General features: G+C 57.4%; 3 protein-coding genes across 5 annotated transcripts in view; all 3 read left to right on the top strand.

Annotated features, from left to right (window-relative positions):
* The first annotated feature begins 3616 nt into the window (after positions 1–3616).
* HOXC8 (homeobox C8) lies at positions 3617–7160 on the top strand. Its single transcript, XM_062202157.1, has 2 exons — positions 3617–4084; positions 5421–7160. The coding sequence occupies exons 1-2, from the start codon at positions 3649–3651 to the stop codon at positions 5711–5713; spliced, it is 729 nt and encodes a 242-aa protein (XP_062058141.1). The 5' UTR covers positions 3617–3648; the 3' UTR covers positions 5714–7160.
* Positions 7161–11006: 3846 nt separating this feature from the next.
* The window catches only part of HOXC4 (homeobox C4), a 36818-nt gene continuing 23492 nt past the window's right edge, over positions 11007–24332 (top strand). Inside the window, exons 1-2 of one of the 2 annotated variants that reach the window (XM_062203556.1) lie at positions 11007–11026; positions 11440–11566. In XM_062203556.1, the coding sequence (XP_062059540.1) occupies positions 11487–11566 (80 nt within the window). In that variant the 5' untranslated portion in view covers positions 11007–11026; positions 11440–11486. Of the gene's footprint in view, positions 11084–11439; positions 11567–24332 lie in introns of both variants that reach the window. The other variant, XM_062203555.1, reaches the window with a different exon arrangement.
* On the top strand, positions 15746–24187 carry HOXC6 (homeobox C6). Of its 2 annotated transcripts, none has more exons than XM_062203559.1 (2): positions 15746–22706; positions 23446–24187. In XM_062203559.1, exons 1-2 carry the CDS (start codon positions 22307–22309, stop codon positions 23751–23753), a joined length of 708 nt encoding a protein of 235 aa, XP_062059543.1. In that variant the 5' UTR covers positions 15746–22306; the 3' UTR covers positions 23754–24187. The 2 variants fall into 2 exon arrangements, with proteins under 2 accessions (XP_062059543.1, XP_062059542.1); XM_062203558.1 differs by having other exon boundaries at positions 23422–24187.

Raw genomic sequence — 24332 nt, 5'->3', positions numbered from 1 at the left:
GGGATAAGGTACATTTCCGCAGCCCCGAAATGCGCTTTTATGGGGCTGTTTGTTTCCCTGCTCGGGGGTTCTGAATGGAGCCGAACAAAACAGCAGCGCGGAGCTGGCTAGACGTCTGGGCTTAATTGTTTTATGGTTTAAATAAGGTGGACACTCTTTCCTTTGAAATCGGATTATAGGAATGTTTTGTCTATGGCCCACGGAGCACAGGACCTCACTGGCTGGGAGGGAGAGGTGGAGAGAGCGCGCGCGAGGGACGGGCTACAAACCGGGGGGCAAACGGCCTGGAGCGGTCAGTCCCACCGCAAAGTCCGGCAGGCGGCGGCGGCGGAGGCGGCGGCGCGGGCGGTGCGGGGCCGGCGTCCGGGTAAGCGCGGCGGGGAGGCCGGTGTGCGCGCCGCGGGCGGGCGGCCGTGGGAGCCTCGGGCAGCGCGTCCGCGTGCGCCGCGGTGCTCCGGGCGCCCAAACGCGCCTGCTTGCGGGAGGGGGCGGGGGGCCGCCGCAGGTCCTTTGCACAGTGTCTCTTCAAGCGAGAAGGGAGGGTAACAAAAAGAGAAGACAGTGTGGGGCCTGCCACAAGATTTATTTCGAGAACTTAGAGAACGAGCCGTCCTGGGGGCAACTCCCTTGCCCGTGAGTCCCGCTCCTCGGCACCCACCCGGAGGCTCCTACCTCCCACTTCCCACCTTAGGGCCAAGCCTGGGGGACCTCTGCCTCTTTTTTTTTTTTTTTTTTTTTTCTCCCCTGGCCGATCTGCTTTGGGGCAAGTGGACGCGAGGTGGCGCTGTTGCTCAATGTTAGAGGCGGCGCGGGCCCCGGCCGGCCTGGCCGCACTGACGTGGAGAGGCCCGGCCCTGAGCCGCGGGGAGAAGGCCCCGCGCCGCGGCCCGGCCCGGCCCGGCGAGCCCTGGCTCTGAGCACATCCACGCTCTCACCTGCCAGACGTAAATAACGCGCGAGTGGCAGCAGGAGATGGGCTCTGACTTCGGGAGCGGGCTGAGGAGGCGCAGGAGGGCGGGCATCGCCAACCATCGCTTTGCGCAGGAGATAAGAGCAGAGCGGGCGACGCGTAATTAACACAAAAAGGCGGACTGACCCGGACAAACGAACATAAATCCGCGGTACCTAGGCGGGCGGTGGGGCAGGGACGGCCCCGGCGAGGATGGCTGCGTGCGGTTCCTTTATTTCCAGGCTCAGAGCGAAATAAATCAGAAACGAGTACAAGGAAGGAAAAAGAAGAAGAAGAAGAAGAAAAGCAAAACAAAACAAATGAAAGAGAGACGAGAGGTCTCCCAAAAGGGGAAACCGAGTCTGACCAGGGGTTGCGGGGCTGCTGGGTGCCGCCGGGCAGGCGGCGGTGGCGGCACACTCGGGACAGTCGCATTCCAGGACACAAAGGCCCGGAAGAATAGCTCTCTGGCAGAGTTTTCCGCTGGACCATAAAATGTCAAAATATCCCCCCACCCCACCCCTAAAAGATAAGGCACAGGCCCCAGAGCGAATCTGGCCCTCGGGGCTTCCTCTCTCCAGGAGGAGAGGAGAAAGTATTTATGACAGTGGCCGGCACAGTCGCTGGGAGCCGGGAGTCCACTCTGCTGTTCCAGCCCCAGCCCGGTAGGCTCGGGAAAGGCCGGGCTGCAGGCTGGATGCAGAGGGCGCTGGGAGCGGCGGAGACGCCCTGCGGTGCGCCCACCGTCACTGTCTGCAGGCCTGGCCCATTCGCCTCCACCGCTCCCTGCTGCTGCCCAGGGACCATAGTCCCCTGTGTGTGCGGCTTTGGGCAGCCGGGACACAGACAGATCCTGGAAGGGTGTCATACTGCAATCCCAGTGCTGCCCTGCCCTGCCCTGTCCCCAGCCCCAGGGCTGGGCTCCAGCCTGGGGGGCAGAGATTTCCTGGTTTGCTAAGCACCTCCTGGCTCACCCACTCCTGAAACCCCAGCCTGTGCAGGAAACGCAGGGAGCGAGTATTTGTCCTGGTGCAGAGAAGGTGCATGTGTGTGTGTGTCGGGCAGTGTGCACCACGCGTGCCCAGTGTCTGCGGGGTGGTGGGATACTTGCAGGCAGCGTGTGCCAGTTTACAGGGGGCATGCAATGCACTTGGTGTGTGTCAGGGTGAAGAGGCAGCCTGTAGTGTGTGTGTGTGTGCGCGCGCATACCCCAGTCTGCTGAGGGAGAGGACTGGAAAAACCATTCCTACTCGTCGTCTTCATTCGTATGCACACAGCACACATGCACACCACGGCACTCACTGGCTCCCTTTTGCTCTGTTGCCTGTGCGAAGCCCACTTAGGGCCAGGGACGGGCAGCGAGGGGCCAAGGGCCTTTTATCCTCTGCGATTCACTTGAGTTTGTCCAGTGTTGGGGGATGCAGGGAGCCCCCCAGAGCAAGCGTGGGCAAATATTTAAAGAGTGTCTGTTGACAGTTCCCGTCCACCTCCTGGCTAGGGCAGCCTGCCTGGGGGAGGGGGGAGCGGTAGAGGAGCCAGGGGGTCCCTTCAGGCTGAGCTGGCAATGCCTAGGGGGTCAGAGTATTTGGGGACAAGTAAGAGGCCTGCTTTAGTCCCCTGCGACCCAGAAAGAAATGGTCTCCTAAGAAGAGACACCATGCACCAGCCCAGCCAGCAGCCGGGGGTATACAAGCTGCCCTCACCTTCTTGGTCCCCACAGGCAGCTTTGCTGTCAGCCCCCCCACCCCCGGCCCAGCCTGTGGCCGCTGCCTGTCTCCTGCCCAGTGGCCCTGATGGGTTGTGTGGGGTGCCTGTGGAAGGCAGGGAGCCTGTTCTGCATCCAGGGAGGGCAGGGCCGGGGAGGGCAGGGCCGCTGCAGACCCTGGGCAGGGGCTGATGCCTGGGGTGTCTGGGGCTATGGTGGGCTTGTTTCTCCCCAAAGTCTCCCCCTCCCACCACACACACCCCCTCTCCAGGGAGCTCATCTTTTAGGGCTAGGGGCCCTGCTCTGGCATAACCCCATTTAACCTCCTTGGAATGTGTTGTACCTGTTGAGGTAACCCGAGCTGACCTGCTGGTCAGGTACGTCTCTGTCTCAGGCTCAGAGGGAAAAGAGAGGCACCTTTGAATCTGAATGCGTACCTTGGAAAAGCTGGCCCCGGCCATTAGCTGGGGCTGGCTCACCACCCCCCTGCACACACCACACCCCCATCCCTCCCCCTCTCCTCCCTCCCCTTCCTCCAGGTCCCCCCAGCCCTGAACCCCTCAACCCCCGCCATCTCTCTCTCTGTCTCTCCTCTCTCTCTCTCTCTCTCTCTCTCTCTCTCTCTCCCTCTCGCCTGTCTTCATGTCGTGGATTGATGAACGCGAATCGCGTGTAAGCGCCGCCACCGCCGGGAGTCTGAGGAATTCGCCTGGGCTGTTAAAGGAAAGAGCTAAGTGAGCGAGCTCTACCTACCGGCAGTGAGGGAGCCGCCGCCGCCGCGCCGCCCGCCCCAGCCCGGAGCTCTGCCGCGCCGGCCGCGCTCGCTCGCACCGAGGCGCCCCCACCTGCCCGGCCCCCAGCCCAGCAGCCCAGCCCCGTCCCGGGGAGCCGGCCGGCCCGGGGTTCGGTCCCGGGGGGAGGGGAGTTTCGGGGGTACCGGGCGGGGGAGCCGCGAGCCAGAGGGGAGGGGGCCGCGGGGTTTCATGTACCCAGCATGAGTTCCTACTTCGTCAACCCCCTGTTCTCCAAATACAAAGGCGGCGAGTCCCTGGAGCCGGCCTATTACGACTGCCGGTTCCCGCAGAGCGTGGGCAGGAGCCATGCGCTGGTGTACGGGCCCGGCGGCTCGGCGCCCGGCTTCCAGCACGCCTCGCACCACGTCCAAGACTTCTTCCACCACGGCACCTCCGGCATCTCCAACTCGGGCTACCAGCAGAACCCGTGCTCGCTCAGCTGCCACGGAGACGCCTCCAAATTCTATGGCTACGAGGCGCTCCCTAGACAGTCCCTTTATGGGGCTCAGCAAGAGGCGAGCGTGGTGCAATATCCCGACTGTAAATCCTCGGCCAACACTAACAGTAGCGAAGGACAAGGCCACTTAAATCAAAACTCGTCTCCCAGCCTCATGTTTCCATGGATGAGACCCCACGGTGAGAAGCCTTTTCTCTTTCCCCCTTGGTCTCCTGCGCTCCGGGGTCCCCCCCCCTTCCTTTTTGTCTGCCTTCGCTTTCCCTCCCGGCTTTGGGGGTCTCTGCCGCCCCACCCCCGTGCCTCGGTGGGTTGCTGGAGGTTGGGTAGGCTCGGCTGAGGGTGGGGCAGGAGGCGCCTGGGACATTTTGGGGATTGGGATGAGGGTGGGGAGAGGTGCCTGAGGGTGCAGAGGCTTGGAAATCGTTTGCTCCTTCTCTGTCTGCCTGTCTCTCTGTCTGTGTCTGCCTCTCCCTCCCTCTAGGTCTCAAGTCAGAGTTGGGGAGGTGGCTGGGAAGGGTACCCTGAGGTTAGCAGCCTGGGGAGCCCATGAACAGGGTGTCTCCCAAGGCAAGAGCCCCCACCCCCCGGGCACCAGGACAGAGGCAAAGGGAGATCCCCGCTTCTCTCCTCTAGCCAGAGTGCTGCCACCCCCAAAGACAGGCGCCCAGGCTCAGAGGCTTGCCCAGTGCTCCCTCCTCGAGAACGAGCCTGAGCCCCGGGACCCCAACTTTTCTGCACTTCCCCCACTTGGGGAAAGGGCAGGAAGCTGGGACGGAGGAAAGCAGCGCTCCCCAGGAGAGGGGCGTCCAGACGAGGGGTCCCTAAGGTCCAGAGGGCCCTGGCCAGGGCCTCCCCACCCCCAGCAAGGGCTCCTGGGTCTCACCGAGACCTGCAGAGGGGCTCAGGCCACGAGCCCCTCCAAGGGTGGCCCCTCACAGCCCAATTTCGAAGTACAGGGGAAGAGATAGAGCGACAAGTTCCGGAGGGATGGCCCGTGATTTATTTGCTGGTCTCCAGTTAGCAATCAGGCGGAGCAGTGATACATTCCAGGAGATCAATTATGTTGCTTATTGGAGAAGTGTTCAGCAGAGAGAGGCAAGGAGGAGGCATGGGCAGAGCCCCTCTTCTCTGCCCCCAGCCCTTTTTCCTTTCTTTGGGAAACACACTCAAGTCCCCAGCCCGGCTCACTAACTGCCACTCTGCACTTGTAAACAAAGCTGCAAGGGCCAGTTTCCTGGGGTTGCAGGCCTAGGCAGGGGTGGGTGGGGGGCTCTGCAAGTTACCCCTGGCCCCTGCCAGTCCCCAGTTTCCAGAGAGAACCCCCGTCCCTGCCCCACCCCCACCCACCTCCCAAGGTGAAACCAGACCAAAACAAGCCCCCAAACTTTCCCTCGTTCTGCTCAGACTTTTCCACACCAGGGAGGAGAATGGGGGGTTGGAGGGGGGGCACATGGCGGGGAGGAAGAGTGGCCCCCCCACCCAAAGGTAATCAGACTGGGGTTCTGTTCTGTCCAGCTCCGGGGCGGCGCAGTGGCCGGCAGACTTACAGCCGCTATCAGACCTTGGAACTAGAGAAGGAGTTTCTCTTTAATCCGTATTTGACACGGAAACGCCGGATAGAGGTGTCTCACGCCCTGGGACTGACCGAGAGGCAAGTGAAGATCTGGTTCCAGAACCGACGGATGAAGTGGAAAAAAGAAAACAACAAGGATAAACTGCCCGGAGCCCGGGATGAGGAGAAGGTGGAGGAGGAAGGGAACGAGGAAGAGGAGAAAGAAGAGGAAGAAAAAGAAGAGAACAAGGACTAAGCAAGAAAGAGGGACACCCCCCCCCTTTAGCAACTCCTTGAAGTTTCGTTTTATGGTAGCAGATAAATTGAGAAGTTTACGACTGTCATTTGCTTTTATAGAGAATAGAATGACACTCACAACTCTAACTACCTGTCAGATACTCCCAGCTCTCTTTTATTACCTTTGGACTCCCCCCCCCACTCTTTATTTGTTTGGGGGCTGGAGGGGGAGACCGAGATGCAGCGGAATGTTGGGACCCTCGGGTCCACTCCTGGCCCTCCCAGATACACTTGCTCCTACCCCCACCCTCCTGGGTCCTTCCTGGAGTCTCAGGTCCCAGCCTCGGCCTCCTGGCCCTCTCTCTCTCTCTCTCTCTCTCTCTGCCCCCTTGTGCCACGGTCCCGCCTCCCTGCTGCCCGGTATTTATTTTAGAAGGGAGCCCCTTTCAAAATATGGAAGAGGACTTGGGGCTTTGTCTTAATGCTAGGACCTAGTGGACTAGATTTACTTGTTTAAAAGGGGAAGAAAAAAAAATCAGGAAAGGGAAACAGTTTTAAAGAAATAAGGGAAGAATACCAAGGAGTATGCCCCCTCCCCCTCCCCCTCCTGCTCCTGGGGCTCCCTGCTTAGGAAAAAAAAAAAAAAACCCTTGACTTTCTCTGGGCACCTAAGAGAAACCTGAAGGAGATGTGGCGCTCCCACCTCCCCTGTTTCCGTGGGGTACATAGGAGCCTGCAGTCGCCTCTGAAATCCTACCTAGCCCTTCCCATGGTCACTCGGGCCCACGCCTCCGTCGCCTGCCTTCGCTGTTTGATTTCTGTTCTGTTGGGCCCAGCTTTCTCTGAGCTGCATTACTGTTAGCGCTCAGAAATCGCCACAATCATGAAAATAAATAAATAATAATAATAATACTGATAATAAACCTTTAACATACTACCTAAAGGGAACCTGCAATAATCTTGAAAAAGAAAGAGAAAATTAAAAAAAAAAACCCTACTATAGGAGGAAAAAAAAAAGAGAAAAAAGTGAAAAATGAAAAAAAAAAAAGAAGAAACCTCCAACGTATTTTATCACTACCTATAGAAAGAAATCCTGCTTTGAGAGTACTCGTAATGCGGTTTTGTTGTTGTTTGTTGCTGCTTATTTCACTAAGAAGGACCCAACAACTGATACTGCCTAGCTCGCCGGTCCTGTGCGCTTTTATTGTGCTTCTAACCCCAGTAGAGTAGAGCTAAATTGCACTGAATGTATAGTTAACTCTGTCTTGAATCCTCTGTTTATGCAACGTGCTCGAAAGAAAAAAAACGTTAAAAATATATCTATAATAATAATTTTTGGTCATTTGTCTTTATGTCCAGCTATGAATGTAGGTTTTGTGTCCCGACAACCCTGTTCCTGGTCCAAGTACTTTGTATTGTATACGTGAGTCATAATAAAAAAAAAAAAGGAGAAAAATATTTGAAGCTGGAATGACTGGCTTGTTCTCTGCAGCTCTCTCTGTTGTCCCCCCCCCCCCCCCCCGCCTCAACACTCTGCAAAAGGTCTGCTCCACCGACCTGACTTGGGGTTGGGGGGAAGGAACTCATGTGCAGAGCAGCCTGGGGTGGCCAGGGCAGGCTGGGCTGGGAGGGCAGGTGGAAGGGGTAGGGGGTCAGAGGAGGAGGAAGAGGAACCACCCATTGGTAGGAAGAAGAAGGGTTTATCAGTGTGTTCTTGGGAGAATCCTGGCTCCAAGCAAAGTGGGTTTCTAGAATCTAGGAGCCTAGTGGGAAGAAAGATCCTCATCCCCTCATCCACCCTCTTCCTCCTCCTCAGCTCTGAGCTAGGCCCAGACAAAGACTCTGCCCCATTCCCCTCCTGCAGCTGTGCCTTTACCTCCCAGGGCCTGGAGCTGAGGGCGAGGCTGTGGGGTTCCTTCTGGTCTCCACATGGCCCCGATGGCCAGCCCTTGGCTTCCGGCACCCTGCATGACAACAGTGCCTGGGGTGGGGGCAGCTGGCCTGTCTGGGGGGCTTGGCTAGAAGATGCCTAAGATGGGGGGTGCTAAGTGTCTGTGTGTGGGGGGAAGATGGGGGGGGAGGAGGCTTGGGTCTGGGGAAGAGGCCAAGAGGGAAATGGGTGAGCTGGAAGACTGGCCAGCCTGGGGTCCACATCCTGAAATTCCAATTCGGCCGGCTTGGAGCCCTCACTGTCACTCAGCCCTCTGTGTCCTGTGCAGCCTCTGTTCTGGCTGTTTCCAGCCCACTCCCAGCTTCACCTTGGCAAGTGGGCAGCTTGCCTGTCCCCAAAGTGCTGCCCGTGAGCCTGGGGGACTTGGCCAGCTGAATAGACAGTCCCCGCCATGGTCATAGCAGGTTAAGGACAATCTCCATTCCAATCTTCATTCTCCAAAATAAAGTTGAGTGAGGGCTCTGAGACCCCTGAGGTAAAAGGGTCTCTCACTTTTCTCTAGAGAGTCCTAGACCAAAAAATCTGTTTATGCCAATGAGATGCTGGTCAAACCATTCCAAATTCCAGAGATACAAGCCCTCTGACTCAGCAGGAGAGGGGAGGGGATCTTCTGGCCTTAAAAACCAGACCCCCAAAGACAGAAATATTTTTGAGGCCAGATGTATATCTATCTCTCTCTCCCTCTCCCTCTGTTTCCTAGTCAATGATTTTCCCAGACCTAAACACAGGCCAACAATTCTTGTTTTGGGTAATTTCAAGGGGGTTCTAGTCCCTGGCCAGGTCACAGTATAGGATTGGATCAGGCATCGCTCTTAAGGGACCCTACAGCCTGGGGAAGCTTTGAGCGGGGCGCTCGAGTGAAATCTCCCGGAAACTGGGGTCCCTGCTCGGAGCCCAGGCGTCAGCCAGGTAATCCAGTGTGTTGTAGGAGACACCAGCTACCCGCCTGGGGAAGCCCCCAAAAGGCACCGTTTTGCTCGGACCTCAGGCCTGCACGTCCCCTCCACGCGCCGAGGGTTGGCCGAGGGCCGTTTCATTTTTAAATGTGGAATTATGGTTGCTATTAATAAGAATATCGGGCCCTGCCGCGGAACAGGGTGAACCGTGCAGTAAGTGGCTGTGAGGGGTCTCGCCAAATGTGTTCCGTTTGTCCCTAGTCCTGCTCAGCCATGCCCGTGGCCCCAGCCCGGCGCGTCGGAGGGCGGGGTGCGTCTGGCGCCCGGCGGGGCTGGCGAAGTCGGGCACCAGGAGGGCCGGACCCAGGGAGCCCCCGCCGCCCCTTCGCTCCGCACCCTCTCCCCCACCCGCCCTGCCCACGGCCTCTGTGTTCTCGTTTGGAAAGAAAAGGAGGTAAAAACCCGTTTTATGGGGGAACGTAATTGCGAGCGGGATGCGCGCTCTTTAGAAACGCGTCCTCTCAGATGCTCCCGCCGTCCCATTACCGGAACGGGGACCACTCGGCTGCGGCAGATACGACTCTTGTCTCTCCCATTCTTTACTTTTTTATTAGCCAATCAAAGTGGTTTCCGAAAGCTATTTGTGATTTGTGAAAAATAGTATCTTTCAAAATGCTGAGTTGAAGCATCTCACTCATTTCACTTTGAATTTATTATTCTAATCTCAACGGTAGAGACAAGATAATGCGACTGTTAAGTTGAGGGGCAAATTCGTTTCCCTGCATTTTTTTTTTTTTTAAATTCTCAGCGTTTTCTCTCCCTTCCCAATCCCTTATTGCAGAGTCCAGGGGCGCTATGGGCCTGTGCGACGATCAGACAGGGGAAGGCGGGCAGGGAGCATTGGAAGGGGTCTTGGGGGACCCTTTGAGAGTGGGTTGACCCCCCCCCATCAGCTTCCCTCAATGAGATGCCCCACTGACAGCCTGGTGGCTGGGAAAGTTCCCCCTGTCCCAATTAGGGACAGGTTGTGCCACAGACTAGAAGCAAAATTTCCGGTGAGCTGCCCGCGGCGCTGTCCCATTCTCCCCGCTGTCCATTGTGAAGAGCTGGGCCAGCGCTTCCTCGTCGTAATTTTTAACTACCTGTTATAAAATTTATGGGTGGGTTTGTAAAAGAAACAAGGTCCCTGCATCTGGTTGGGGGAACTGCTTTGCTCATAGTAGAGCACGTTTGGGGAGGGGGTGAGGGAGCCCTGTGGGTTAGGGTGGGGACACTGGGCCACGGAGGCTCCCGTGCCAGCTCCGCTCCTCACCCAGGCAAGAGCGAGCGGGGAGAGGCTGTGCTGCAACCCACAAGCACATAGTCTCTATGGGGGCCCCACACTGGCCACACTGCCAAACCTGGGGTCTGGAGAAACAAGGGTCTCTGAATTTCCCTGCTGAAGGTACACTTCAGGGCAGAAAATGGTTCTTTCTTCAGGGCCCCAGACACTGAACCAGGCTAATTTTCTGAAAAGGCAGGTGGGCGTGGGCATCCCGCCAAGATGGGGAAAGCTTCAAGCTGCCTTGCACCCTAGACTAAGATCATGGGCATTTTCTTTTTGGTTCTGAAATGAGTGCACGCTGCCTGCCGAGGGAGCCTAGGAAATGTGGACACCTGGGCTGGGGACGGTCTTGGGGGAGGGGAGAGGTGGATGTCATCGTCCCTGAGTAAGGGATCTGAGGGTGAGATTTGCCTTCAGGGTCCTGGAAGCCATCCCAAATTCCCAGCCCTCCTGCTGCCTCCGCAGGAAAGCTCAGGGCCGGGCTTAGAGCTCACAGCTTCTCAGACCCCGGCCAGGTCAGCCCTACTGGGAGGTTGCCAGTGGCCCGTGACTCCGATCCCGTCTAGGGTGTAACGGGAGTTTGCGCGCACACCCCGGTAGCAGAGAGAAAGCTGTTTTCTTCCTAGGGAGAAAAGAAAAAAAGAGAGAGATAGGGGTAGGGAGGGCATCCCTTTCCTGGATCCGCCAGCCGACACTAGCCCAAGGCCACAAATCTTCGCAAAGCTTGGATTCCCCTCCATGCAACCTTAATACCTCCATTTATTAAGGACAGTATTTAAAATTCGGCGCAGCAGGCAGAGGCACCCAACGCCTCAACGTCTCCTGCTTAGCTCGCCGCGTGTCCCTGCAGCGCTCTCCGCGCTGCCCGGGAGCAGCCGGGCCGTGGGGAGTGGGCGGTGGGTGGGGGTGGGGTGGGGGTCGGGGGATGCTCCCTCTCGGAGAGAATTGGGTAAACATGGCGACCGTGGCGCCCATTTGCACACGCTACACAAATGCATCGCATTCCCGGTTGTTTGCAGAAAATTTACAGCTGAGTAATAAAAGTTTACGATCGACTCACAAGTTGGATTGGCCACAAGAAGTCATGTGGATTCCATCCATGAACGTGAACTTTTTATTGTGGTTTGTCCGTTCCGAGCGCTCCGCAGAACGGTCCTCCCTGTAAGAGCCTAACCACGGCCAGGGAAACCAGCACTGGGCGCTCCCTTCATTACCAGTGTATATTTTTTTATTAATCTGATAAATAATTATTCCTCTTCCCCCTCCCCCAGTTTAATTTTTTCCCTCCCAGGTGGAGTTGCCGGCAGCTGGGGGCACCTGGGGAGGGTGGGGATGGGAGGGGAGAGGCAGGAGTTGAGGGTCCTCTCTCTCCTTTCCCCCAGACCCCCTGGCCCCCAAGGGGCAGGAGGAATGTGTGAGTTGGAGTTGAGACCCGGAGCTGCAGAGGCCTCCGCCCCTCTCCTCCCAGGCTCTCCCTCCTGCCCCCCTTCTCGCAACTCTCCTCGGTTTTATTTGGCTTTTTTTTTTTCTTGCGATTAGGACTGTTCTTTTTTTATTTTTGAATTTCCATAAAGTATATGTGTGTGTGTGTGGAGCTGAGACGGCTCGGCAGCGGCACAGAATGAGGGAAGAGGAGCAAGACAGAGTGAGGGAGAGAGAGGCAGAAAGAGAGAGAGAGAGGGAGAGTGACAGCAGCGCCCGGTAAGTGTTTCCTTATTGGTTCAACTATGTAACTAATGGTCCGTAGCTGGGTGGCGGTTTCAAGATAAGGACAGCAGCGGCTTGCCTCGGTTAGAGAGGAGAGGGGGTGGGCGCGTGGGTAATTATGGGGAGGAAAAGTGGGGGTGGGTGGGGTTAAACTGGAGCGCCGGTAACTGCTAGTGGGGTGGGTGTGCTGTCCCCGTGCCCCCTGCGCGCCGCCGCCGCTGGGGGTCGAGGGGCACGACGGTGGAGCCCGAGGGGCGCGCGCCGAGCCGGGGCTGGGGAGGGGTCGTCGAAGGCGCCGGCCCTCTCCGCGTGATGCCCACCGCGTCGGTGGTACCTGTTTATTATGGATCTGCGGGACGGAGGGGGCCTGGAGGCTGCAACTCCAGGGTGGGGAGAGAGAACCTGTAGGCTGCGCCCACTGCCCCCTGAGCGACGTCAGCCCCCCAAGCCGCCCGAACAAACTTTCGGGCGCCCCTCCCAGTCCGGCAGCCCCCTCCCTCCCGGAGAGCGCGGCGGCCAGAGCTCACACATGCGCAGTGCGCGCCCAGGGCCGGGCCGCCGAGCAGGAAGCGGGCGCAGCGAGGCGGACGGCGGGGCCTGTTAATTGGCAATTAAGGGGGAGGCTGGTGGCTGGTGCGCGTCAGCCGCGGGGGAGCGTCTGCCCACCCCCTGCTCCCGCCCCCACTCTGGCGGATGGCAGGGTGGGAGGTGCCCTGCACTGCGGGTGAGGGTGGGGGTGGGGGTGGGGGCTGCCGTCCTCTAAAGCCATCTTGTGCGTGCAGAAAAAGAGGCCTATCCGCTTTCTCTCCCTGGGTCCGGTGCCCCCACCCCCACCGCAGCCACCCCGCCCGGGATGCCCACCGGAAGGCTCCACGCCCCCTGCATGGCTGCTCCGGCCTGGGGCGGAGGTGGGGATGGGGGCGGACCCCGGCGGGACGGGGACAGGCCCAGGCCTCGCATGCGGTGCCTCGGGGTGCTGAGGAGGCAGCGAGGACCCCAGGGGCGGCCGGCTTCCGGGTGCAGGCGTCAGGACAGCGTGGCCGGGAGGGTCGGGGCGCCGGGGATCTTCCTCATAATTGGTGCTAATGGCGTGTTGTATAGTCTTAACCCGACACATATGGCTTCATAACACAGTGGCTTAATTTCTTCCAAATGTACGTGGCCCTGAATGTGTTGGAGTGTGATATATGACCGCGCCCTGCTCGGGGGCCTGGGTCCGAGGCGGCTCCTACCCGCATGAAATGGATGAGTTTGTGTTTGGGAAAGGGGACGCACACGCAAACGCTTACCCACCCGAGGAGACACACCCAGTGCGGGGAGGGGGCGCGCCTTTCTGGGGAGGTCTGGGTCTGGGGCTACACTCAGCCTTCAATAGGAGCCAAGACACCCCCATCCACACAGGGCTACTGGGATTCTGCGGCGAGCCGGAGTGGGGGAGGGGACCGCTCCTCGATTTCCTGTTTAAACCCTGACCCATTGCCTGGGGTGGGGGCTGGGGACGGGAGGGGGCAGAAAAATCCGTTTTTATCAAATTCTTAAAAATCCAGTTGGACTGCAATTGGAATACGTCCCCCTGGGTTGCAATAACGGTGAATCTTCTGTCCCCTCCCCCCACAGCCCCCTTCCCTTCCTCTCCTGCCCCCCCAAAATTCCCCTTTCGCAGCCGACATAAAGACCTCGGAGGTATTCTCCCGAGGGAAGAAATGGCATTTTCTCTCCCCCTTCTCCCACCCACCCCCCCCGCCTCCCCAGGACTGTGTGTCGGCAGAGGCGTCTGCCGAAGGGCTAATTTCGCGTTCCTTGTTTACGATCGAGAAAAGCGCTTGGCTGTCCCCAAATGGGCCCAGCCTGCTGCCTTGCGCCGGCTGCCGCGCGCTCTCCGCCGCTCGGGCGCGGCCCTGGGGCTGACGTCCCGGGGACCCGGAGTCGGAGGGAGCTCAGGAGGGCGAGGGGAGAACGGTGGAGGGGCCGAGAGGCCCGAAAACGGGAGCCTTTCTCCTGGCGTAGAGTGGGAGCCGCCGACCGGTGAGGCCTCTGTTTCTCTCTTTCGCCTGTGTGTCGTCCGCCCCCGCCCCTGCGGATGGCCGCACGGACGCGGGGTGGGGGTGTGTGCACAAGTCTCCTTTGTTCGTCCCCGAAAGAGAACCGTTCCCAGAGAAAGCCATTCAGGCTCCCGGGGAGTCACCTGGGATACTAGAGGGGCTGCCTCCCATCGGAGGGGCGGGCCTGGGCCAGGCTGGGGGTATTTCTCTGGGACCAAGGGATCTAACTGAAAGGCGCTGACCGTGAGATCTAGGGGTGCTAGGGTTCGAGGGTGATGGGTTCACAGTACCATCCTGCGCCCACATCAGGAAGTTGCATTGATTTTCTGTCTCTTCCTGGCTCGGGTCCGCAGGCCCCCACTTTGCCCGGTGCCCTGCATCCCTAAACCCATCCTGGTCCTGCTGAGACAGAGGGATGCAGAGAGAGAGAGCAGGGGGCAGCAGTGGCTGGCCTTGGTTTTCAGTTTTCCAGTCTGGCCAGGAGATAGGCGGATCTCCAAGGCCAGCCCTCTGCTTCGTTACTTTCGCTTTTCTTTCGCCTCTCTCTGTCACTCTGTGGAGCTCCAACAGAAAGCGCGAGGCGGGGGCCTCCAGTGGCAACCTCAGCCTTCTTGCAGGCCAGATTCCCTGCAGACAAGGTCCCTGCTGCAGGAGAGCTGCTCTGTGATTATCTAATAATAGCCAGAGGAGCTGAGAATAGAATCTGGCTCAAGGACTCTGCACACCCAGGGCTGAGGCTGGCCAGACACTGGGTCTGTGGATCTGGGCCTGGCAGTGCTGCCCGGAGCCCAGGGCCCCCAGTGTTCTCTGAGCCCATTCTGGGCACTCTCAGGCCTGGCCCTCACTGGGGGTGGGGGAGGAGCTTTGTCAGGCCTGCCATCCGTGTATTTCATGTGCTGTCTCCTAACTAAAGAGCAAATGGACATCTCTCGCCGTTGTGACAGTAATGATCCCCACGGAGAAGGCGACCTTGTTGAGAGAAGGCGACCTTGTTGGGTTGGCTGTTGTGTTCTGCAACCAGGCTTGGGAGCTTTCATACATTTATTATGAACAGGCTCAAATGTACAGACTCAGACCTGTGCGTGTATATACACAGACTCATGTTTCCTCGGCGGCTAATTGTGTATTACCATGCCTAGATTCGCTCAAACACCGTTTTATGTGCATGCGAAATGTTGTTAGCCCTCACTCATAGATGAGAGTGAGCTCGTGGGCTCACAGGGCACAGCCAGGAGGCCCTGTGTGCGTGCTGGAGGTGGGATAGGCGGGTTCCAGGAACCCACGGGTGCCACAAAGGCGTTCCCAGACCTCACTGCCTTCCCTGGGCTGGGGAAATGCCAGACCCTTTGGATTTCTCGTGGTATTTCCCTCAAACGTCCCCAGCTTGCAGACTGTTGGGGACTCCAGTGGTCTTGCAAGTGAATTCTGGGGCACTCTTTCACGGCTGTGGCGGGCCCAGGAGCAGTGCTGAACACCCAGCAGTGGGCCGTGGTGCTCCTGGGCGGGTGATTAGGTGGTCTCAGGCGGTGTGCTGAGGTAGGGGCCAGCCCGGAGGCTTGGCGAGGCCGGTGGAGGAGCGAGCCAGAGGGCCGGGGAGGCAGCAGCATTTGTCTCTCCTTGCTCACCCCAGATTTGCCTGCATTTGTGGGAGCAGATTAGGATCTCTCTGGGGTCCCCCCAAACACCCAGATCTGGAGACTCACGGGAATGCGTTTAAAATCCGCTCGGCTACCTGAGCCAGGGCAAAGCCAGGCCGGGGGGAGGCTGCTGGAGGCCGAGCAGGACCCACACTGGGCCCCGCCTGTGCGCCTCGGAGTCCGCGCTGCGGAGTCTTCGAGTCTTCGGAGCCTCTTTTCCGGCCTTTCTCGCTTCCAGGGCTACGAAAAGACAGAGCAGAGGGGAAATATAAATGTCAGTTAAAAAAAAAAAAAAACCCATAAAAGAAAAGTAAGGGCAGAGCTGGGCCAGGAGGGTTTTCCCGCCGCCGCTGGGCGAAAGGTTCCTCTTAGGATTCGCGTCCAGACATGCCGCCGCGCCGCGCCGAGCCCTCGGCTCTCTCTCGCAAGCCTGCTCCGCCGGCCCCGAGCGCGGGCCTCGGCCACCTGGGGCGCAGAGGGTGACGTGCCCCCAGGACAGTGCCCCCTCGCCGGGCCCACGGCCTCTGCCGCCGCGCCGCAGCTGCCCCTGTTTATTGTGTCTGTGACTTGTTTACTTGTTTTGTCTGCTGCCACCCTGCGTCTGAAACCCGCCAAACCAGCACACCCGCCCGGGAGGACAAAGTGCGGGGCGCGCTCCCCAACTCCCTCCCCTCCCCAGCACCCCCTCCCGGCCCTTCGCGGAGCGAGGAAACAGGAATTGTCCTGAAGTAGCCTAGCTGTTTATGGGGTGGGGGGGAGTGTGGGGTCACTGTAAACCCCCGGATGTCCCGGTACTGGGGAAGCTCGCAAGCAGCCCTCCACATGCCCTGGGCTCTTTTTCTTTCTTTCCCCTGGTAACTGCTTGGTGAATGGGGGGTCAGTCACTGGGAAAGCTGGGGCCCCCTCACCCCTCTTCCCCCATGCATTCTGCAGGAGTTTCCCTGAGACGTAGGTTGTTGGGTTTTCAATCAGGTTAGTGTTGGCGGATTCATACAGCTACCATAAACCGTGTCGCTGGCCCCTTTCCTCAGCCCCCCAAAAGTGCGGTGAATTTAAGCAAATCTCACAAAATTAAATTGCCCCTTCGCTAAAGATCCTATAAATCTCTGGCCCCACCAGGTGTAGAGTCGGAGACACCGTTGTTTGCCTTTAATTTCGCTCCTGGCTATCGAATCTAAAAGAGTATCATCGAAGAAAGTGATATTCTCGTTTCTGAAATTAATTTTCCCCCTCCCGGTCTAGCTCCCTCTTTGCAGCAGCACAGATTAAATGGTTCGTTCAGATCTGCAAACAATAAAGGATAAAAGTATTTATAGGGGAACGAGGAGGGTGTTTCATGGTTGGCTTATTGTTCCAGAACATAATAACATTTTATTTTCAAGCAGAAGTTAGACAGGGGGACAGAAGAGGGGGAAAGAAGGAAGAAAACCAAGAGAAAGCCGAGCGCCCGCACACAGAACTCCCCCTCCGTGGAGAACTTTGATGACATTTACAGTTTCCATATGGCAGCTCGCCGTGACGTCATAAACGCCAAGTTCTTGCATTTTACAATTCTCATAAACCTTCCTAGAGGGTCCAAGCAGTGCTCAGCGCTGAGGGGCGCGAGATGCCGGAAGTTGGGCGTCTTTTAGTCCAGTGCAGAACAGCTCTGACCCCTTCTTGCTCATCGGGTACCCTCTTTAGCTGGGAGCTGAAAATATCCTGGGTATTCTGAATTTTAACTTCTCCTGGACCAAGCAGAGCCACTTGCTGTGCTCCCCCCAACACACACACCCAACATATCTGACACTGGGGTCACTGCTATGTCCCCAGGGTGTCCACAGGTCCCCCCTTCAGCTGTTTGGAATAAAGATGAGAGGTTAGAGGGCCAGACCCCCAAAAGCCAGAAAGGATTTTTCTTTTTTCTACCCAAATGGAGCTGGAAGGGGGCTCAGACCTGAGTGTGATGGGACAGAGGTGCTGGTGACCTGTTTTACTTTTAACCTGAGAGGCCCAAGAAGCGAACGGAGAACCTGAGCAAACACCAGAGTGAGGGTTTGTGTCTGCTGATGGTGGCAGTAATAAGTATGGTGCCAGGAAGGGAAGGCCGGCAGAAGTCAGGAGAGAGGGAGGGAGGAGAGGAACGACACCTTTCTTTCCTGTTTCATTGCAGTAACCCGCAGCAGCTCAGACAGGCTCTTAACCTTTACTTCGCTCAAGCGAGGAGTGGCCAGTGCAGGCCTCAGAGGTGTTTGGGGCACTTCTCAGTCCCCATCCGGCCTCCTCCTCCCTCTCGGCGGACCCCCAACTCCCTTCAGCTGGCCCGTGACAGCCAGGTCCCCAAAATATCTGCACCCCCAAACTGGGATCCATTTCTGGGTTGGGTGTGTCAAATTTCACCACCCCCCCCCCCAAGAGTCTGCACGCCAGAACTTTGAAAGGAGGGTGTTCCTTTTTGGAATGCAGCACGTGCATGGGTGTGGGGTGTGTGTGCGCAGACACCGTCCCCCCACCATATCTGTGAGCCCCTGGGGTGAGCCCCTGCTTTGGTCCCTAAGCTGAGGGTGGGGGAGGGGGAGTCCCCTGCGTTCACCTTCTCGGGCAGACCAGGAGGAGCTTGGCAGTGTTTTGACTCTTAGTTCCACGGGAGATCAAAGGACCTTGTTCCCCAAACAGCAGGCATTTAGAGTACGAATTTTATTTTTTGATTTTTTTTTAATAAAAAAGAAATCTCGTCTTAAGTCAGTTGGGCCAACTGAACAGTGGCTTCAGAACAGCAAAGCCTTAACCAAACAGTGCGATTGTGAAGTGAGCGGAGCCAGTGATTGAAACTCTCGGCTTCTCTGCAAGAGGGATTTTAGCCCTCGCCCAGGGGCACAAAAGGAGCTGGCAGGCAGCCGCCTTCTCCCACTCTGCAGAGAGAATTAGGGGTGGTGGTGGGGCCACAGGCTTCCCTGCACCCCAGCACCCAAGTCCTGCGGCCCCAGTGTTGGGGTCCCTGAGCAGCCAGCGGAAGCGCCGAGCTGTAGCTGGTGGCGCCGGCAGCCAGGACTGGAGTGTGTGGATCTGTGTGCGAGGGTGGGTGAGTCTCAAAGAGGGTGCAGAGTTTGAGGTGATCGGGCATCACACATGAGGGCAGAACCTCTGGAAAAGAGCACCCTCAAATAAAAATTCCAGACCTTGGCTCCCTCCCTGCCCACACACCTCCCCGAGAAATTAATATGTTTTCCAGAGCAAAAGCAAAGCAGTGTGAAAGGCAAGGTGAGGCCTGTCCAGGAGCCTGTCTCGGGCTGGGGTGCAGGTCCACCTACCCTCTGCCCAGTTCAGAGCCGCAGAGGCCCCCAGCTTCTGGGGGGGACCTGAAGCGGCTGGGGCTAGGATGGGACTACTTAACTCCCCCTGGGAACCCCCCAAGTGGCCGATCTCCAACTCTCCCCTTAGCCTTGGGGAGTTCACTCAGGCCCTAGGCACAAGCGCTGAATTCTTCCCCTATAATTAGTGCTCATGAAAAGGGTGTGCTTGGGCTAGGGGGGCAGGAGGGGAGAGGGCGGGGAGCACCGGGACAGCGAATGGCAACTGTACCCTTTTCTGTGTCTTCTGAGAGCTGGTTTTACATCCACTAATTACAGCTCCCAACGCGAAAATCTGCTCAGGACGCTAAAGCGCCCTTCGAATGCCTAATTCCTGGGGCCGCGGGGTCCAGAGCCGGGCGCAGACCTGCGGGCCTGATAGGAGGTGTCCTCTGATTCCCCCAGGCTTGTTTTATAGAAACAAAGAACAAGTTCTCTCCCCTCCTGCCTGGGACTTGTGTGCATATTTACAGAGCTCAACTGCAGTTTTAATAAAACATCTGTTCTTGCTTCTGCTGATGAGTTTCCATAATTGTTTTCAGACAAATTGTACAGGAAAATATAAATATATGCAGAAAAATCCAAGTGCTAGCTTCCCCCACTGACAGCCTTTCTTATGCCCCCCCCCCAAATAAAATTAACATGAAATGGGAAAAGGAAAATACAACCCAATGGAGGGAAGATTGGGCTCATCTGACCTGCTCTCCCCCCTTGGAGCGAAGCCTTCCAGCAAATTCCAGCCGCATAATTAAAGATCAAACTGCACGAAGGGAGCTTCGTTCGGCGGGCAGGAACGGAAGGTGATGGGGGGGAGAAATCAACGGTGGCCGTGTGGAAACGCGTTTGTGTTTCCGCCTCCCCCGCTCTGCCCTTCCAGCCAGCCTCTCTGCCTGCTTCCCCAGCAGCTGGTTTCTGTTCCTTATGAATCGGCGAGACCTTTCAGTCCCTGCCCTCTGTTTAGGGACGTAATAAAACACTTAACTTTCCGGGCCTGAGACTTACACTCTGCTCCTTAGGTCGCCCACCCCCCGAGAGCCCAAAAGAGAATCTCCCCCAACTTTGGGGCCCCCTTCTTTTCCACACCGAATTGAGGAGAGGCCCAAGGAAACCCAGACGTCCTTGTTGGGGGGGGGCTGTATCTTATGCCTTCTCCCGGAACCCCTTCTTTTTTTTCCACACCCTCCCCCGCCAAGGTCCTTTCCTCCCTCCACCCATAAAAGAGATTTTAAAATACATGGAAGATCAACAATCATTGAAAGCAAAACCTCATTAAGGATCCTATCTTCCATCATTCAATTTGTTGTACATTGCAACAATTTAATATCTTGAAGGAATTATCACTGACATGATTTATCCCTCCAGCAATCTTTCTCTCTGAAATGGGGGGTTAGGGGGGTTACTCTTTCTTCCTGCTTCTTCTACTTGTTCCATTGCTACCCTCAGGGCAGAGCAGAAGCTGGGAGCTTTGAGACAGGCTACTTGTGGCCAGGGGTGCTTCCTGGCTCAGCCTCCAGGAGGCTCGCCCCCTCCACACTTGTTCTTCTCCCCCTACTTCTTGCCCTGGTTGCGGGAGGGGGGGGGGAGCTGTGGCCCCAGCCAGCTGTTAGAAACCTCTGCCCAGGCATGCCATGAATTCGAGGACAGCTGGACTGGAGAGCCAAAAGCAACTCATGTGTGGTGTCTCTGCTTGTGTACCTGCCATGTCACCCCAAAATGAGATCAAATTTTCTTCCTCTTCAGTTTAAGAACCCCCCATCTGCTTTCACCTTTATTTCCTTGGGGAGGAGAAAGTGTGGTCCCAGCGGAAGAACCTTCCTAATGGGAGGGGTCTCTCTCCTACCTCCTAAATACCAACCAACTTTCCTCCTTTTCGAAGGACTGGGGCTGTATTTTTTTCTTCAAAGCCAGCACAAATTGTCTGGCAGGAAGACCCCGGTGAGCCCCTCGCAAGGTTCACGTAGTAACTAGCATGGGGTCCCCACCAGCTCCACGTACTGTCTGCTTTGGGGTTCGAAACTTTATTTTTCCCCCCTAGCGACACTCCAGGGAAACCTTAGCTTTACAGAAGACGAATAAACGAGTTTTTTCCCAGCGTAGTCCTGTTTATGGCTTTATTGCCACCCATTGATTACTCCGCTTTGTTACACAGAAGGAAAAGATCATAAAATCCGGAGACATCCGGGTTCTTGTTATAGCCAGTGCCCCCCCTAAAAAAATGATAGAGGGGAAAATATGAGCTCTCAGTACGTGCCCCGCGCACACCCCACCACCCCCTCTTTGTCACCTCGAAGCATTTTCTGCCTGTGTCGAGACATCAGATTAAGTTTGGGTTCCATCAGGAGAAAGCGCCCATCTGCACACCTTCCGCTGTTTTGCAGCTCCCTCAGAAACCTCGGCCTCAGCTGCCTGTTCCTAACCCGCTCTTCCTTTTCCTCAGCCCCAGGGTGGGGGGGGGACACAGCAACAGAGGCTGCTGAGAGCCCCAGCCACACTGGCAATTGGGCAGGAGCTCTCCACGAGCAGCCTTTCCCTAGAGTCTTCAAACCCCAGAGCTTGGGCCCAGGATGCCTCCTTGCGGGCTGGGGGGCTTCTGACCTGGGCAGGGGCTTGAGACTGCAAGGAGCTAACTGTCCACCAGCGCCTCACTGGCCCAGCCTTCTCTTTCTGCCTGGAACCCCTGTGAATCACTCCACCGCGCTCGCTGCCTCCAAATCATAAATTCTCACCAACATAAACAGGAGTTGATGTCTCTAGAAAGACTCTCAGAGTTCGCTTTCTTCTTCCTTTTACACTCTCTCCCACCTTTTACTACTTTTTCTTCCTTTTCTGTTGTATTTTTATACATTTTCCCTTTTAGGAAAAAAATGCTGCAACAGTTTTCCCCCCAAAAAAAGGGAGGGGAGGGTCCCAAAGCAGAGGCAGAATGGAGCAATGAGGCCCAGGAAATCAGACACATGGCCCCTTTGCCCAGGTCAGCTCTGCCACTGTACCCTAAAGTCTCACCTTCGCCCACTCGAGACTTGCTTGCCCCCACCATGCTCCCTGCACCCAAGACTCTGGGCCACACCCTCCTCCCTCCTGGTGCTGTGAGGTTTCATGTAATTTCTTTCGACTTCTGATTTTTTTTTAATTGTTGGGGGAAAAAATATACGGGCTCAGTGATGGAAGCTCACTCCAGAGAGTATCAGGGGAGGACTTCCTGGAGGGTTTCTAGGGAACCCCCTGAGCTGGGAGGGAATCTTTCCCACGGAGTCATCAGGACGTAATTTTAGAAGGAGGTAGTTATAAAATAAGAAATCAGATTGAAAATACAGGGATTTCTCCGGCCCTGGCTCTGGTCACAGCACAGCCCAGTGAGCTGGGGCTGAGAGATTCCCCGGGAGCACAGCTGGCGTTGGGGGGTGGGGGGGGAGCCCCTGCTGGCGGGCACGCACCCCCTCCTTCGCCCCCAAACCAGTTCCCTTGCATATATATTTTTAAGAGAAATCCAAGTCTCACTTTTAAAGCACACACTTAGTCTCAACTAGGGAATCAACAGAAGCAGAAGCGATTTTTTTCCCCCTTCTTGACATCTGGCTTGCGATTGGCTGGAAGGGGGTCAGCTGACTTTGTCATTTTGTCTGTCCTGGATTGGAGCCGTCCCTATAACCATCTAGTTCCGAGTACAAACTGGAGACAGAAATAAATATTAAAGAAATCATAGCCCGACCAGGTAAAGGCAAAGGGATGAATTCCTACTTCACTAACCCTTCCTTATCCTGCCACCTCGCCGGGGGCCAGGACGTCCTCCCCAACGTCGCCCTCAATTCCACTGCCTATGATCCAGTGAGGCATTTCTCGACCTATGGAGCGGCGGTTGCCCAGAACCGGATCTACTCGACTCCCTTTTATTCGCCACAGGAGAATGTCGTGTTCAGTTCCAGCCGGGGGCCGTATGACTATGGATCTAATTCCTTTTACCAGGAGAAAGACATGCTTTCAAACTGCAGACAAAACACCTTAGGACATAACACACAGACCTCAATCGCTCAGGATTTTAGTCCTGAGCAGGGCAGGACTGCGCCCCAGGACCAGAAAGCCAGTATCCAGATTTACCCCTGGATGCAGCGAATGAATTCGCACAGTGGTGAGTTTTACAGCCCCGAGATATAAATTAAATAAACTGAACTGGCTTTACGACCGGCTTCCCTAGAAGAACGGGCGGAGAGAGTTTTTTATGGCCCCATAAAAACAATCACGCTCGTCTCCTCGCCGACGAGACAGGGCCCCCTCTTCTGCCCCCTCTGCTCGCCTCCTGCTTGCTCACAGGGCCCTGGCCCCCCTCGACTGGAGGGCTCCAAGGCGAGTTGAGGGGGCAGGAACAGGGCAGAGGGGATGAGGGGAGGGGGCCCAGGGTGGGGGAGCCCCCCAAAGTCGCCTCAGGCTGAGGAGGGAGGGAGGGGGAGAGGAGAGGGCAGAGAAGTGGGGAGAAGCTTCTGAGGAGTTGGGGCACCTGCGGAGATGGGGGACCCCAGCCCTGGAGAAATGGGGCCCTCATCCCCCACTCTCTTTTTTTTTTTCAAAAATAATCTTTCAGACCCCCAGCTTTCTGCCTGATTTTTTTTTTTTTGCTCCGCCTCCCCCCACCCACCCACCTTTCTCTGGGACCCACAACCTCTCACCCCCAGGGGAGCGCTGGAGGAGGTTGGGGGTCCTGGCTGTCCCCCGGTGGGGGTGGGGCAGAGCAAAAGGGAGAAGGCTTACAGCCCAAGGGGGCCCCTGAGCTGCTGGCCAAGTTGGGAGGCTCAGGGACTGCGAGGCGAGCTCCTCTGCGGAGAGCGGCCTTTGCTGATGGCTTTTAGTGTGTTTTGTGCCCGGATCTCTAGGGGTCGGCTACGGAGCGGACCGGAGGCGCGGCCGCCAGATATACTCGCGGTACCAGACCCTGGAACTGGAGAAGGAGTTCCACTTCAACCGCTATCTAACGCGGCGCCGGCGCATCGAGATCGCCAACGCGCTCTGCCTGACCGAGCGGCAGATCAAAATCTGGTTCCAGAACCGCCGCATGAAGTGGAAGAAGGAATCCAACCTCACGTCCACGCTCTCGGGGGGCGGCGGAGGGGCGGCCGCCGACAGCCTGGGCGGGAAAGAGGAGAAGCGGGAAGACACAGAAGAGGAGAAGCAGAAAGAGTGACCAGGACTGTGTCCCCGCGCGCGCCACCCCCGTCTGTCTCTCCTTCTCCCTGGCTCCCTCCCTCCCCCGCACACCGCCTCGCCCCTAACCACACTCCAGTACTTCTCACTGGCACAACTGATGTGTTTGGACGCCCTGAAACAGAATTAGGGAGCCCAACGTGGACCCGAGCGTCAGCTCCGGACCCCCTCCCGCACCGCACCGCTCTCGCCACGCGCCTGCTCCTCCTCCTCCTCCTCCTCCTCCTCCTCGCTCCCTGCTAGCTCCTTCTCGGCTTGTCTGCAGGCCCTTTCCCGGGCCCAGGCCTTGGGGGCTCAGCCCCTGAACCTCTCTTCAGCCTCCACAGATTGCCCTGCGAATGAGGACTTGGCTACCCCCCCCTCCTCCCACCACCACCACCACCACCGCCTCGACGCCCCCCACCCCGGCCCCGCGCGCAGAGCGCCGGCTCCCGGGCCCGGGGCCTCCGCTGTGGGGCCTCAGGTCCCGGCCTGGCAGCCGCGGGAGGGCGGGGAGGCCTCGGCCCCTCCGCCAGCCCCTGCCCGGCCCCTCTGCCCCGGCAAATGCCCAGCCCAGGCA

The sequence above is a fragment of the Lepus europaeus genome, chromosome 10 (assembly GCF_033115175.1).
Source record: "Lepus europaeus isolate LE1 chromosome 10, mLepTim1.pri, whole genome shotgun sequence".
In the NCBI taxonomy this organism is placed as follows: Eukaryota; Metazoa; Chordata; class Mammalia; order Lagomorpha; family Leporidae; genus Lepus; species Lepus europaeus.
Note: the sequence above shows the minus strand (reverse complement) of the source record. Positions and strands in the feature narration are given on the sequence as shown.